The 16,351-nt window shown below is 42.6% G+C and overlaps 1 protein-coding gene across 5 annotated transcripts in view; it reads left to right on the forward strand.

Annotated features, from left to right (window-relative positions):
- Window positions 1-2,664: 2,664 nt before the first annotated feature.
- The window catches only part of LOC115201097 (ubiquitin carboxyl-terminal hydrolase 22-like), a 46,681-nt gene continuing 32,994 nt past the window's right edge, over window positions 2,665-16,351 (forward strand). For 2 of the 5 annotated variants that reach the window (XM_029764379.1, XM_029764380.1), the window contains exon 1: window positions 2,669-3,251. In XM_029764379.1, coding sequence (XP_029620239.1) covers window positions 3,132-3,251 — 120 coding nt within the window. In that variant the 5' untranslated portion in view covers window positions 2,669-3,131. Of the gene's footprint in view, window positions 3,252-16,351 lie in introns of all 5 variants that reach the window. The other 3 variants (XM_029764383.1, XM_029764381.1, XM_029764382.1) reach the window with 3 other exon arrangements.

Raw genomic sequence — 16,351 nt, forward strand, 5'->3', positions numbered from 1 at the left:
ACTCTTCCTAGAGCTGGCCGCCCGGCCAAACTGAGCAATCGGGGGAGAAGGGCCTTGGTAAGGGAGGTGACCAAGAACCCCATGGTCACTCTGACAGAGCTCCATAGTTCCTCTGTGGAGATGGGAGAACCTTTCAGAAGGACAACCATCTCTGCAGCACTCCACCAATCAGGCTTTTATGGTAGAGTGGCCAGATGGAAGCCACTCCTCAGTAAATGGCACATGACAGCCCACTTGGAGTTTGCCTAAAGGACTCTCACACCATGAGAAACAACATTCTCTGGTCTGAGGAAACAAAGATTTAACTCTTTGGCATGAATGCCAATCTGAATCTGGAGGAAACCTGGCACCATCCCTACGGTGAAGCATGGTGGTGGCAGCATCATCATGTGGGGATGTTTTTCAGCGGCAGGGACTGGGTGGCCCAGCCAGATCCCGGACATGAACCCCATCTAACATCTCTGAAGAGCCCTGAAAATAGCTGTGCAGCAACTCTCCCCATCCAACCTGACAGAGCTTGAGAGGATCTGCAGAGATACAGGTGTGCCAAGCTTGTAGCGCCATACCCAAGACCCAAGGCTGTAATCGCTGCCAAAGCTGCTTCAACAAAGTACTGAGAAATGAGTCTGAAAACTTACAGAAGCTTGATATTCTTTTTTTATTTTACAAATTTGCAAACATTTCCAAAAACACATTTTTGCTTTGTAATTATTGGGTTTTGTGTGTAGATTGATGAGGGGAAAAAACGATTTAATCAATTTTAGAATAAGGCTGTAAAGTAACAAAATGTGGAAAAAGTCAAGGGGTCTGAATACTTTCCGAATGCACTGTATATATAGTTTCCTATTTCATCTGAATTATTTTAATGTTCCGACATATTAAATGTACTGTAACTTTGCCTGTTCCTGATAATTACAGGCATCCACTAGGTGCTTCTATCATGCATTCTTACATCTATTTAAAATACATTTCCTTCTACACCAAAATGTCTCTAACAGACCAAAAGGGAAAACAACTGTTTATCAAGTGCGACACTGTTTTCTTCATTTTTGCCCTTGAAAACCAAACCCAGAATCAAACTGAAAAGACATTTGAAACCCTTAGACATGCCTCCTCGTCCTTCCTTTCAGAATGTTAAGTATCAAAGAATATGTCAACAAAGTAGAATTTCATAGTGTTTTATTAACCCCGTAATTTGCTAAGTACAAGATGTGTTATGGTATGCTCAGATGAGTTCATTAAGTGCCATATGAAAATAAAGAGGTATACAAGGTAGAATTCTAATATTAATAAATCACAAGGAGTTATCTTTAGCCATCAGATAAACATGTATGAAGAGAGCTGTACAAGACAACAACAACACATATCAATAGTTATGCTTAGATAATAAGGTAGAGCTGACAGAGAGAGCTTTACAAGGCACAAAATATAAGACCTATTTAAAAACACAAAGTATTAGGCCCCGAGCATAGATACCACATATATGAACATATTTAGAGCACAGAGTTAGTCTGAATGACTGGAACTCATCTACTATCCTTGGCAGCATATGTGTGAAATAGAATGCCTTCAGTTTAGGAATAACATCAGCACAGAACTTCACATCAAATGGTACATCAATAACAACTTGCTTGGATGGAGCCCAGACAAGTAGTTTGCATCTCTCCAGTCCAATGTAGAACGTGCCCATTTGCACCTGCATGTAGTACCCATGGGCTCCATTAGGTTGCAGCTGAGGAAGCCCATCCACCAGTTTCACATCAGTGAGTTTGCCAGAGAACAGTTCAGTCAGAGACACACTTCTTACTCAGAACAGGACATTTGATTTCTAGAAGTGTATAAGACACCTGCTCGTTCTCCTTGCCAAATGTGGTTGCCGAGTTCCCATGGGACATGGAGAAGAGATGCTTTCACACAAAGATCTTACGACATTTTGAGCTAGCTAGCTAATGTTTGCAAAAACGGCAAGAATACCACAACGGATGTCCTCCACAAAACAGAAAGTTCAGACATTGTTTTGTTTTCCAGGTTCTTAAATAAGGTGAATACATGAGGCCAATTTTACTATATTATCCTGGAGGCATACTTACACATCCTGTGTTATTACTTTGCGTGAACGATATCTCTGAACTTTAAACAAATTCTAATACAAAATCTTTGTTTAGCTTCTTTCTATTCTGTGGCTGCATGAAATAGCAAACATAATGTGAATTCAACAATGACATTACTTTATCTTTGTTACACCCTGATAAAACAGTAACATCCATACTGTAGTTAGGCAGTGGGTTAAATAGATTCCACGATCCGGATTAGATCCGGATTTAAGCAAGTGCTTGGTTCAGTTCTCGCCCTGTGTACACCCATATGCGTGCGGAACTGTACGCCCACCTTGATGTATAGCGCCGCCCACCGGGCGAAATGTCGTGAAAAGAGTGTGTCCACCAAGGAAAGAGGACCACTGGAGAGGAAGCATGGTGGTCTTCCGCCCAAACTAGAAAACCTCTGTATATGTTTCGAACAGTGTAACACAAATAGAAAAATTAGGTTAGTTATAACAATATTTGAGTCTAATGTTCAGTACCAGCGCTTCATGTAACCAATGGGAGTCGTTTTACGAGCGGATAAGGCTCGTAATAAATAATTGAGCCAATCACAATATCAGTTTCCAAATAGAGGCGGGACATAATACGGAAACGATACCCACACACGCCAATCAAAACCAGGCACTCCTTTCCATTGGCCGATCGAGAAATGAATGAGGTGGGGCTTGCAGCAACGGTCGCGGTGTTCTGTTGAAATTCCATTGCCGAACATTAGCAAGCTAAAATAACTGGAACTAAGGATATAGCTTCCGAAGTGTGGACAACGACCAATACCACCCAAATGGGGATTTAATTGGGGGAAAATAAGTAAAAATTCTGGAATGGGATTACTCAAGGATTGCTTTGATGTGTACTGCATTTACCTCCGATTTAGCTGTGGCTACCTCTCAAGCTAGCCGAATCGGAACAATCGGCGGATAACTGGCTAACTAACGTTAAACGTAACTAGCTAGCTAATTCTTTAACGTCAGGACTAGGACGGAGCACGCTTCATCGCTAAAAATACACAAAACGAATGTTGTTACTGTCATGAGTCCAGCCGGGTGCCCCCATGTGAACGGGTTCAAAGTGGATAACTGGAAACAGAATCTACGGGTCATTTACCAATGCTTTGTGTGGAGTGGGTCTGTCGAAACCAGGAAACGCAAGGTAAACATTTTAAACGTTAGTTAGCTAACGTTAGCTACTACTAACTAGCTCAGAACATGTATGCAGACCGCTTCTCGAGAGAACAGTGCCTACAACATCTCTGGCTAGCTGTCGTTCATCGTCATTGTTACCAATCCACACGCGATGAGGCAACTCGTACAGTGTGTGAAAGACCCTGTTTTTTTTCTTCGATTAACTGGTGATATATGCTACTGTTTCCCTTGCACGGATAGACCTTGTCCAACGTTAGCTAGGTACACATTTTCAGGCATGTCTTTTTCTCGGCTTGGGCACTTGTAAGTTGGCTGACGCGGACTGCTGCAGTTTTAGACAGAATTGACAAGGACTGAGGGGTGTGTGAGAGAGACTGTTAGTTAGCTCAGCTTACTACCTAAACCCCCTGCGTCTCTTGCATCACAAAATCTGAGCGTCAACTCTGCCTATGTGTGTGCGAGCCTGTTTAGTAAGCAGTCCCAGTTCAAAACTTAAATGCAATGGCAAAATGTAGATTTCCGTCTAAATAGACATACACAAAAGTAACTGATATTCATGTGTAGTTACATGATTCTGACATGCAATAACTTATTATATGGTTGGGGTCAGTGCTCTATGCAGGTCAGTATATTTGGAAAGAGAACATCTGGGAGATTGAGGAAATTGTCAGAAGATAGGAGTTACATAGTTCCCGAATACACAAGATCAAGCACATACGTTTTTGAGTCATCTTTCATTGACAAGCTATAAGTGAGTTATTGATGACTAGAGCTGAACATTCATCAGATGGCTTCCACAGCATGTGAACAATATCAGGAAAAAAATGGAGTTGATAGAGCTAACAACTAGAAATGTGGTATCCGGGGTACATTCAAGTGTCCTTTTAAACTCTCCAAAGGGTCCGAATGTGGTAATTGCACTGTATTTGCACACTGGATGTGCCTAAAAGTTATTGTTCACTATAAAAACAACATTTCTACCACATCAACCTCTCACACACATTGTGGTGGTGTCGGGGAACATCCAAGTGGTTTTATTTTCCATTTTCTTTTTTTCCCAACCTAGTCACTCAGCGGACATTTTGATTTTGCCATTAAGTCATACATCATGGAGATGGGCTAGATTTGTTCCTACCAACCTAAAGATTAATTTCATACCCACCATGTATCTATAGCTCAAACACAGACCAAATCTAAGCGTACCTTGTAAGACGTTTGGTGAAAATGTTGTGTAAAAAAAAATATTTTGACTCTCGGGGCTGGTGATCAATAACGGTAGATCACAGGCAGACAAATAAGATATTCTCATGGTCTGTGGAGTCCCGGCAATCGGTGTGTATCAATGTATTCCGTGTTTATTTTGTTTGTGCTTCGCAACCCTAACTGGAATGAAGATGGCAACCATCTTGAAATTAGGTCACTGGCTGGTCAATAGCCAAGATACTCAGCTTTCCGCAGACACACCGCTTTTGCGCGTAGGGGCTACCGTTCTAATACCAGACTGAATTGAATTGGAAAAAACAAATTGGGTTTACAGTTTTAAGAGTAACGTCATTGCATTCCCAGCTAGCTACATTGCTAGTCTCTCTGGAAAGTATCTTGTGGTTACATTGAAAATAAGTCAATCATGCCATGCTTCCTGAAGAACATGAACACAGTACTTTGGTTGTCTCATCCAAATGTGCAATACCGCTGATATATCTACTTTTATGGTACGCCATCAGTGCTCATCAAATAAAATTGTATTTGTCACATGTTTCGTAAACTAACTATGAAATGCTTACTTACTGGCCTTTTTCGGCAATGCAGAGAAACATAGAATTTTAACACAAGGAATAAATATATAATGAGCAATGATAACTTGGGTATATACACTGAGTGTACAAAACGTTAGGAACACCTTCCTAATATTGAGTTGCACCCCATTTTGCCCTCAGAACAGCCTCAATTCATTGGGGCTTAAACTCTACAAGGTGTCGAAAGCGTTCCCCATGGAATGCTTTCTGGCCCATGTTGACTCCAATGCTTCCCACAGTTGTCAAGTTGGCTGGATGTCCTTTGGGTGTTGGAATATTCTTGATACACACAGGAAACTATTGAGCGTGAATAACCCAGCTGCATTGCAGTTCCACGTTGCAATGCACACTCAAACCAGCGTGCCTGGCAACTACCATACCCTGTTCAAAGGCACTTTTGTCTTCCCCATTCACCATCTGAATGGCACACATACACAATCCATGTCTCAAGGCTTAAACATCCTCCTTTAACCTGTCTCCTCCCCTTCATCTACACTGATTTTAAGTGGATTTAACAAGGGACATCCAATAAGGGATCATAGCTTTCACCTGGATTCACCTAGTTGGTCTGTCATGGAAGAGCAGGTGTAAGAAATGTTTTGTACATGCAGTGTACATGGGGTCCCAGTACCGAGTTAATGTGCAGGGGTACAAATTAATTTGGGTACATATGAACATATAGGTAGGGGTTAAGTGACTAGGCAATAGGATAGATAATAAGCAGCAGCAGCGTATGTTATGAGTCAAAATAGTTAGTGCAAAAGGGGATCAATGTAGCAAGTCCGGGTAGCTATTTGCTTAATTATTTAGCAGTCTTATGGCTTGTGGGTAGGGTCCTGTTGGTGCATCAGTACCGCAATGGAACAGACAGACACAACATACGACTGATAATCTTATGTCCATTTTCACCCGAGTACTAACTAGCTGTTGTAAAATCAACATTTTACATGTATGTCCATAGCATGTTAATGTAACCCATGCTCCCATTGGATACAGGCAGTGCTCATTAACGTATTAATTCATCCCAAAAGTGTTCGATGGGGTTGGGGTCAGTGCTCTATGCAGGTCAGTCAAGTTCTTCCAAACCAATCTCAAACCATTTCTGTATGGACCTCGCTTTGTGCACGGGGGCATTGTCATGTTGAAACAGGAAAGGGACATCCCCAAACTGTTGCCACAAAGATGGAAGCACATAATTGTCTAGAATGTCATTGTATGCTCTAGCGTTAAGATTTCCTTTCACTGGAACTAAGAGGACTAGCCCGAACCATGATAAACAGCCCCGGACCATTATTCCTCTAAACTTTATAGTTGGCACTATGCATTGGGGCAGGTAGCGTTTTCCTGGCACCCGCCAATCTCAGATTCGTCCGTCAAACTGTCAGATGGTGAAGCGTGATTCATCACTCCAGAGAAGGCGTTTCCACTGCTCCAGAGTCCAATAGCGGTGAGCTGTACACTCCAGCCAATGCTTGGCATTGTGCATGGTGATCTTAGGCTTGTGTGCGGCTGCTCGGCCATGGGAACCCCTTTCATGAAGCTCCTGACAAACAGTTCTCGTGCTGACGTTGCTTCCAGAGGCAGTTTTTAACTCTGTAGTGAGTGTTGCAACCGAGGACAGATGATTTTACACGCTTCAGCACTCGGCGGGCCCATTCTGTGAGCTTGTGTGGCCTTCCATTTCGCAGCTGAGCCATTGTTTCTTCTAGACGTTTCCACTTCACAATAACGGCACTTACAGGTGACAGGGACAGCTCTAGCATGTCAGAAATTTGACGAAGTGACGTGTTGGAAAGGTGGCATCCTATGACAGTGGCACGTTGAACGTCACTGAGCTCTTAGTAAGGTCAATGTTTGTCTATGGAGATTGCATGGCTGTGTGCTCGATTTTTATACACCTGTCAGCAAAGGGTGTGGCTAAATTAGCCGAATCCACTAATTTGAATTGGTGTCCACATACTTTTTCTTATATATTGTGTAACTGCTGTAATTTTAGCTAGATTAGAGACTATACCTGTGGGAGTTAGTGTGGGTGGGCAGTGAAATTTCCATTCGCATATATTTTCAAAGGTTAGGCCTATTTAAACCAACTTATCTCACCCTTGCGTTTTTTTCTGAGTTCATCTGTCAAGTTACACTGAGAGGCTGCAGTGAAGGTTTCAAATGTACAGTGTGTGGCTTCCTTCTTAATGGTTTCACCATTGAAGAAATGTAACTGTTTCTTCTCGGGGGGACCTCAGCTTGCTTAACAACAATACACACACAGTGTAGCCAGTAATGGTAAGGTAAACGGTAACCACCTCACTATCTAAAAACATTATGAGCAGTACTGACAGAGTCCTCATAAGACTGCTGGTTTGTATCAGTAATGCTACAGACAAATCTGCCATGGCTCTTGAAAAGGGGGCCCATGGATCATAAAGTCATTGATGCTGCATGAAACAGACAGTTCATAAGACAATTCATAACCCCGCCCCCACCCACCAACTCTCCATTTCTGCTGGAGCCTCTATATTTGTTTGACTCCACGCCACCCAATCATATAAGACGTTGAAGTACTGTCATCGTGTGTTAGGCCCGGCAATCTTAGATTTATTGCATGGATTGGTAATGTAAACCTACCTATTTACTGGGTAGTGGTGAGTTATGGGGAGGGACGGTGACACCTGTGTTCAGAGCTGTCACAGACCAGGCTTGTCTTTAATCAGGGCTGGCGCGACTGTCTGGGGGGGTGTGGAGCGGGGACTACACAAAGATTTATCATCAGTTTAAACACTAGCGTCTTTTTGCTCCGTTTTTTGCCCCCTCTTTCTGTCAATTACTTTCTCGCCCTCTTTCTCTTTATGCCTTCCTTTCTTACTCTCACTTCTTTCCCACTCACTCCCCCCCCCACATGCAGTTGCCCCTGCTCCATGGATACCTCAATTAGGATAAATGGAGTGAATGTTGCATGGATGGAGGAGGAGAGCTAACAGATCAACCATCTGGGGAGGACCTCCTAATGAGCAGTCGAATTGCTCATCGGTCTGCTTTATAAACACCTCGTTTCTGCCCTACGATGAACAGACCCAAAGAGATGAGGTGACATACCGTTGGCAACCATCCAGGTTGTGCTGTACAGCACACTGTAGCAAAACGTTTTGAAACAGAAAATAAAAAGGAGAGTTTCTAATCGGGGAAAATGCAGGTATTACCTCCCCGTATCGTTCTATTTCAAACCTGTTCCATGTCTCAACCTAGTCTGTTTTCTCTTTTGATACTGTGCCTACCTCCTAAACCCCACAAAGACTCCATTTGAAGAAGAAGAAGCAGTTGTTTTGAGCACACCGTGTGAAGTCCCCTCACCACCTTGGACCAGCCACTCCTCTTTGCAGATGGGTCTTTGAGTTATCTAATTGTTGAGGAAATCGTAGCGCCTAACAAGCTATATAGCAGCAGTACATCAATAATTCATGCACATTGTAACCAGCAGCCATTTTTCATGCTCATATATATAATATTAGGCTACAGCGAGTGTGTTCAGAATACATATGATCTCCAGGCTGCTGGTTGAGATGAGGGGCTCAAGGTTATTTTCTAATTTATGTTACCTCTTGAGAGAGACTAGTTCTGGAGACTGCAGGTCATTGTCCACATGCCCAGTCCCTGCTGGGTTTTAGAGTGTGTGTGTGTGTCCTAGCGCAATGGTAGGAGGAGTGGCTTGCACACACAGCCTCACACACACTGTTGCATATTTATGCTTCTTCATAATTCATGGACACAATGAGGAAGTGGATAGATCTCGTTTCTCATGATTATCAGTAAAGTTACCATTTATAAAATGGATTACTAGCTTTTTAAGACTATAAATGACCAACCACCCAGCTTTGGAGTAGTTAGGTCTATTTCCCTGCTTTTGAAAGGCTGCTGGCTACCGTACTGGAAGACTTTCAGCAATTGTGCTAAGCTCATGATATGCTAACTTAAATAATCTCAAAACTGCACCCAGAGACATAAAAATGGTATCCATGAGTTTCTCAGACTCTGGGTAATTAAACTTCCGGAATCTCAAAATATCACAGTATCCCTTTTAAACATGCTGCAGCGTTCTGACTGGAATAAACATGTAATGTTTATATCAAAGGGCGTCTGTCATTTGATATACTAGCTCTGAAATATAGCCTAAGGATAACATTTTTGTTTACTTCAGGACCGTAGGTACATTTCCCAACCGGAAGCCATAGATTACAGGCAACAGCCACACTGACCTGTTATGGCTTGAATCCCGTTAGTGGGATTGATATGACGACAGCCAGTGAAAGTGCACGGCGGCAAATTCAAAACAACAAAAATCTCATAATTTAAATTTCTCAAACATACAAGTATTATACACCATTTTAAAGATAAGATTCTCCTTAATCTAACCACAGTGTCCAATTTCAAAAATGCTTTACAGCGAAAGCAAAACATTAGATTATGTTAGGACATAAACTTCACAAGAAAATCCACACAGCCATTTTCCAAGCAAGGACATGCATCACAAAAACCAAAAGTTCAGCTAAAATATTCACTAACCTTTTGATGATCTTCATCAGATGACACTCCTAGGACATCATGTTATACAATACATGTATGTTTTGCTCGATAAAGTTCATATTTATATCCAAAAACAGCATTTTACATTGGCGCGTGATGTTCAGAAAATGTATTCCAACCAAAACCGCCAGTGAATATGCACATCAATTTACAAAAATACTCATCATAAACATTGCTAAAATTTACAACAGTTATTGAAAGAATTATAGATACACTACTCCTTGACGCAACCGCTTTGTCAGATTTCAAAATAACTTTACGGAGAAAGCACATTGTTCAATATTCTGAGTACATAGCTCAGCCATCGAAGCAAGCTATACAGCTACCCGCCAAGTTCTGGCATCAACAAATCTCTGAATTAGTATTACAAATATTCTCTTACCTTTTGCTGATCTTCATCAGAATGCACTCCGAGGACTCCTACTTCCACAAGAAATGTTTGTTTTGTTCGAAATACTCCATATTTATGTCCAAATACCTCAGTTTTGTCCGTGCGTACAGATCACTATCCAAAAGGCATAACGCGTGTGCGTAAAATAAGAGACAAAAAGTCAAATAGTTCCATTACTGTTCGTAGAAACATGTCAAACGATATTTACAATCAATCCTTAGGGTCTTTTTAAATTAAAACGTCGACAATATTCCAACCGGACAATAGCGTATTCAAATGAGCGGCGCGCCAAACGCGCAGTAAACAACTCTCTGCTCCCAGGCAGTCCACTGATAAACTGAGCTGCTGTTCTTTGCCCAGTAACAGGAGACGCATGAAAGACATTTCTAAAGGCTGTTGACAGCCAATGGAAGCCTTAGGAAGTGCAAAATGACCCCACAGACACTGTCGTTTGAATAGACAGTAGATAGAAGAACTACAAATCACTTCTTGGTTGGATTTTTTTCTCAGGTTTTTGCCTGCCATATGAGTTCTGTTATACTCACAGACATCATTCAAACAGTTTTAGAAACGTCAGAGTGTTTTCTATCCAAATCTACTAATAATATGCATATCTTAGTTTCTGGGAGTGAGTAGGAGGTGATTTACTCTGGGCACGTCAGTCATCCAAGCGACTCAATACTGCCACCATCCATAAGAAGTTAAAGGCTAAAGCTGCTGCTTTCAAGGAGCTGGACACACATCCAGACTCTTATAAGAAATCCCGCTACGCCCTCAGACGAACCATCAAACAGGCAAAGCATCAATACAGGACCAAGATCCAATCCTACTACACCAGCTCTGACTCTCGTCGCATGTGGAAGGGCTTGAAAACGATCTCCGATTTACAAAGGGAAACCCAGCTGCGAGCTGTCCAGTGACGCAAGCCTATCAGATGAGCTAAATACCTTCTATGCTCGCTTCGAGTCTATCAACACTGAACCATGCATGAGAGCATCAGCTGTTCTGGATGACTGTGATCACACTCTTCGTAGCCGATGTTAGTAAAACCTTTTAAACAGATTAATATACACGGATTACCAGGACACGTACTCAGAACATGTGCTGACCAGCTGGCAAGTGTCTTCACTGACATATTCAACCAATCCCTGACCGTCTGTAATACCTACATGTTTCAAGCAGACCACCATAGTCCCTGTGTCCAAGAACGCCCAGGTAACCTGACTATCGTCCCGTAGCACTCACACCTGTAGCCATGAAATGCTTTGAAAGGCTGGTCATGGCTCATATCAACACCATCATCCCAGACACCCTAGAACCACTCCAATTCGCATACCACCTCAACAGATCCACAGATGATGCGATCTCTATTGCGCTCCACACTGCCCTTTCCCATCTGGACAAAAGGAACACCTAGGTGAGCATGCTGTTCATTGACTATAGCCGACGAGGAAGAGCAAGGCCCAACTTGGCAGAAAATCTGTCTTCCTCCATCAACTTTGAGAAAAAACTATATTGGAGTTGTCTCGATGGTTATGCATATTCATGGAATGAGATTAGTAGCATAGCATCTCTTTCCATTGAATACCGACGGGTGACGTCAACAACCCTCATCGAATATTCAAAAAAGATTACAATAATGAGATGTATCCACCAATCCAAAGAAAGGATAGGTGAGAGATAGATGTCTTTTTGTGGACAACGACTCCCATTGTTAGGGCAGAGAAACCTGTATCTTGTCAGTATATCCATAATATTTTCTACAGCTCAGCATTCAACACCATAGTGTCCTCCAAGCTCATCACTAAGCTAAGGACTCTGGAATTAGACATTGCTCTCTGCAACTAGCTTCTGAACTTCCTGGCGGGCCACCTCCCAGGTGGTGATGGTAGGCAACAACCCATCCACCATTCTGACCCTCAACACGGGGCCCCTCTGGGGTGCATGCTTACTCCCCTCCCGTACTTCCTGTTCACCCATGACTGCGTGGCCGTGCACAATTCCAATACCATCATTAAGTTTGGCCTGATCACCAACGACGATGAGACAGCCTACAGGGAGGAGGTCAGAGACCTGGCAGTGTGGTGCCAGGACAACAACCTCTCTCAATGTAATTAGGAGAAAGAAGCTGATCGTGGACTACAGGAAACAGTGGGCCGAGCACACCCCATCCACATCGATGAGGCTGTAGTGGAGCAGGTTGAGAGCTTCAAGTTCCTCGGTGTCCACATCACTAAGGAATTATCATGGTCCACACACACCAACACAGTCGTGAAGAGGGCATGACAAAGCCTCTTCCCACTCAGGAGGCTGAAAAGATTGGGCTTGGGCCCTCAGATTCGCAAAAGGTTCCATATCTGCACCATTGAGAGCATCTTGACTGGCTGCATCACCTTTTAGTACGACAATTGCTTGGCTTCCGACCAGGAGTACGCTACAGTGGGTAGTGCGTACGGCCCAGTACATCACTGGGGCTGTGCTCGCTACCATCCAGCACCTCTATACCAGGTGGTGTCAGGGGAAGGCCCTAAAAATTGTAAAATACTCCAGCCGCCAAGTCAGACTGTTCTCTCTGCTACTGCACGGCAAGTGGTACCGATGCAACAAGTTTGGAACCAACAGGACACTGAACAGCTTTTGCACTAACTCTTTTGACTCATAACATACACTCCTGTTACTGTTTATCTATCCTGTTGCCTAGTCACTTTATCCCTACTTATATGTACATATCTACCTAAATGACCTGGTACCCCTGCACAGGACTAGGTAGGTACTGGTACCTCGTGTGTGTAGCCAAGTTATTGTTTTTCATTGTGTATTTCTTTGTGTTGTTTTTCTATTATATCTCTTTTTTTCTCTGCATTGTTGTGAAGGGCCTGTAAGTAAGCAGTTCACTGTTAGTCTACACATGTTTATGAAGCATATGACATTTGATCTATCTGGCTCTTCTGAGCTCATTTGCTTTCTATCCCATCATGTCTTGCGTTTCACAGTCACGCTCTCTGTCTCTCTCTGTTTTTCAGTCCGAGCATTACAGTGAGTCTTGGTCAGTTCACGGGATCTTTCCATCAGCCTGCTGCTCGCCTCTCCTTTTGATGTTTGTCTGATTTAGTCGCCACTGTTGCACTTCTGCTGCCTAGCCCCCTTTCACCCTCACTGCACCATGCCCCCTCGCCAACACAGAGCAGCCCTTCTCTCACTCTGGCCCAGCCAAGCACTGATGTCATCCCGGAAGAAGACCAATCAACATTCTTATGCCTCGCTCACTCTTGTCCAATTCCACTTCCACATTGAACACCAGTGTGTGAGCTAAAATGCATCAGCATGAATGGGTTTGTGCTTGTATCATTTGTGCGTGTGTGTCAGGGTTTTCGTTAAGAAAACGGAGCCAGACAACGTGACGGGAAGATTTAAATTTACCGCCCATTTGCGAAATTTACCGTACCCATATGCATTTGGTGCATATCCCATTAGGTTGTCTACCCACAGTGCTCAATGACAGAAATCACATTTTAGATTAGGGTAATAAATCACATTTAGATTGTGGTAATGCGTCTTAATAGAACATGCAACACATGTAATGAAGCTGCCAATAAAATGTCATTTTGAAACATTTGACAAAATAAAATTTGCGGGAATACACCATTCTAAACAGCGATCCTGATAGCAGTTCCATTTGTGACAGAGATTAAAATCTCTGTTAGAAAGAAACTTAAAGGGGGAATCTAAAGGTATATCAACTAGAATGGCTTCAGGGCTCAACATTAATGCTTGTCCGCTTGCGGGTAAAAAAAAATAATAAAAAAAATGTCAGACAACAAAAATATAGATTTAAGTTGTCCGAATGGACAAGTAAACAAAAATCACTTTCAAACAATTAGGCTACTCCGATCAGAATTGTATCAGTGTCCTCCGGATGCAATGTTTTGCACACTGTCCTACCAATCTGCAGAGCGCATCGGAGTATAATCTAATCAAAATCCCATTTTATTGGTCACATACATATATTTAGCAGATGTTATTGCGTGTGTAGCGAAATGCTTGTGTTCCTAGCTCCAACAGTGCAGTAGTATCTAAGAATTCACAACAATACACATCTAAAAGTAAAATAATGAAATTAAGAAATATAAATATTAGGACGAGCAATGTCCGAGTGGCATTGACTAGAATACAGTATATACATATGAGATGAGTAAAGCAGCATGTAAACATTATTAAAGTGGCTAGTGTTCCATTTATTAAAGTGACCAGTGAATCCATGCCTATGTATTAGGTTGACCGATTAATCGGCATGGCTGATTTCAAGTTTTCATAACAATCGGTGGACGCCGATTTACATTGCAATCCACAAGGAGACTGTGTGGCAGGCTGACCACCTGTTACGCGAGTGCAGCATCAAAAGGACCTTGTGGCAGCAAGGAGCCAAGGTAAGTTGCTAGCTAGCATTAAACTTATCTTAAAAAAAATGTATCAATCTTCACATAATCACTAGTTAACTACACATGGTTGATGATATTACTAGGTTAACTAGATTGTCTTGCGTTGCATATAATAATCAAAGCGGTGCCTGGTAATTTACCATCGAATCACAGCCTACTTCAACTTTGTCAAATGGGTGATTTAACAAAAGCATATTTGTGAAAAAAGCACAATCGCTGCACAAATGTACCTAACCATGAACATCAATGCCTTTCTTAAAATCAATACAGAAGTATATTTTTTTTAAACCTGCACATTTAGTTAAAATAAATGCATGTTAGCAGGCAACATTAACTAGCGAAATTGTGTCACATCTCTTGCGTTCAGTGCAAGCAGAGTCAGGGAATATACAGCAATTTGGGCCACCTGGCTCGTTGCGAACTGTGAAGTCCATTTATTCCTAACAAAGACCGTAATTGATTTGCCAGAATAACATTGAAGGTTGTGCAATGTAATAGCAATATTTAGAATTAGGGTTGCCACCTGTTCGATAAAATACGGAACGGTTCCGTATTTCACTGAAATAATAAACGTTTTGTTTTCAAAATGCTAGTTTCTGGATTTGACCATATTAATGGTGCGGCAGATAGCCTAGTGGTTAGAGTGTTGGTCCAGTAACCAAAAGGTTGCAAGATCAAATCCCTGAGCTGACAAGGTAAAAATCTGTCCTTCTGCCCCTGAACAAGGCAGTTAACCCACTGTTCCTAGGCCGTCATTGAAAATAAGAATTTGATCTTAACTGACTTGCCTAGTAAAATAAAGGTGAAAAAATAAAATGACCAAAGGCTTCTATTTCTGTGTGTTTATTATAATTAAGTCTATGATTTGATAGAGCAGTCTGACTGAGCGGTGGTAGGCAGCAGCAGGCTCGTAAGCATTGATTCAAACAGCACTCTACTGCGTTTTCCAGCAGCTCTTAGCAATGCTTGAGCGCTGTTTATGACTTCAAGCAGTGCTCCCTCTGCTGTTTCCTGAAGTCCACAATCAGCTCCTTCGTTTTGTTGAGGGAGAGGTTATTTTCCTGGCACTACTCCGCCAGGGCCCTCACCTCCTCCCTGTAGACTGTCTCGTCATTGTTGGTATTCAGGCCTACTACTGTTGTTGTCTGCAAAGATTGAGTTTTTGGCCACACGGTCATGGATGAACAGGGAGTACAGGAGGGGGCTGAGCATGCACCCTTGTGTGTTGATGATCAACGAAGTGGAGGTGTTGTTTCCTACCTTCACCACCTTGGGGGGGCCTGTCAGGAAGTCCAGGACCCAGTTGCACAGGGTGGGGTTCTATGGTGTGGAAGGAGATTGGAGGGTACTATGATGTTGAAGGCTAAGCTATAGTCAATGAACAGCATTCTTACGTAGGTATTCCTCTTGCGATGGCAATTGTATCGTCTGTGGATCTATTGGGTCAGTAAGAAAATTGAAGTGGTTCTAGGATCCTTAACTAGCCTCTCAAAGCACTTCATGATGACAGAAGATGGTAACTGAACTAAATTACTTTTGCTTTCTTGGGTACAGGAACAATGGTGGTGGACATAGGGAGAGCTTGAATATGTCCGTAAACACTCCAGCCAGCTGTTTTGCCCATGCTCTGAGGACACGGCTAGGAATGCCGCCTGGGCGGGCAGCCTTGCGAGGGTTAACGCGCTTAAATGTCTTACTTTCATGTAATATTCTAGGCCTGAATTGACCGACACGAGTGGTTTTTCAATCATGTAGTCGAGAGATGCGTTCTTTCAGATCAGATCAGTGTGCACATTTGAGTTATTTGCCCAGTTACAGCTATTTTTTTTTTGTCAGCAATGAATATCCTGGGAAAGTCATGGTGTGTGCATCACCTGCGTGTGCCAGTGGGCCGTTGGCAGAGGAG

This window comes from Salmo trutta, chromosome 10 (genome assembly GCF_901001165.1).
Source record: "Salmo trutta chromosome 10, fSalTru1.1, whole genome shotgun sequence".
NCBI lineage: Eukaryota > Metazoa > Chordata > Actinopteri > Salmoniformes > Salmonidae > Salmo > Salmo trutta.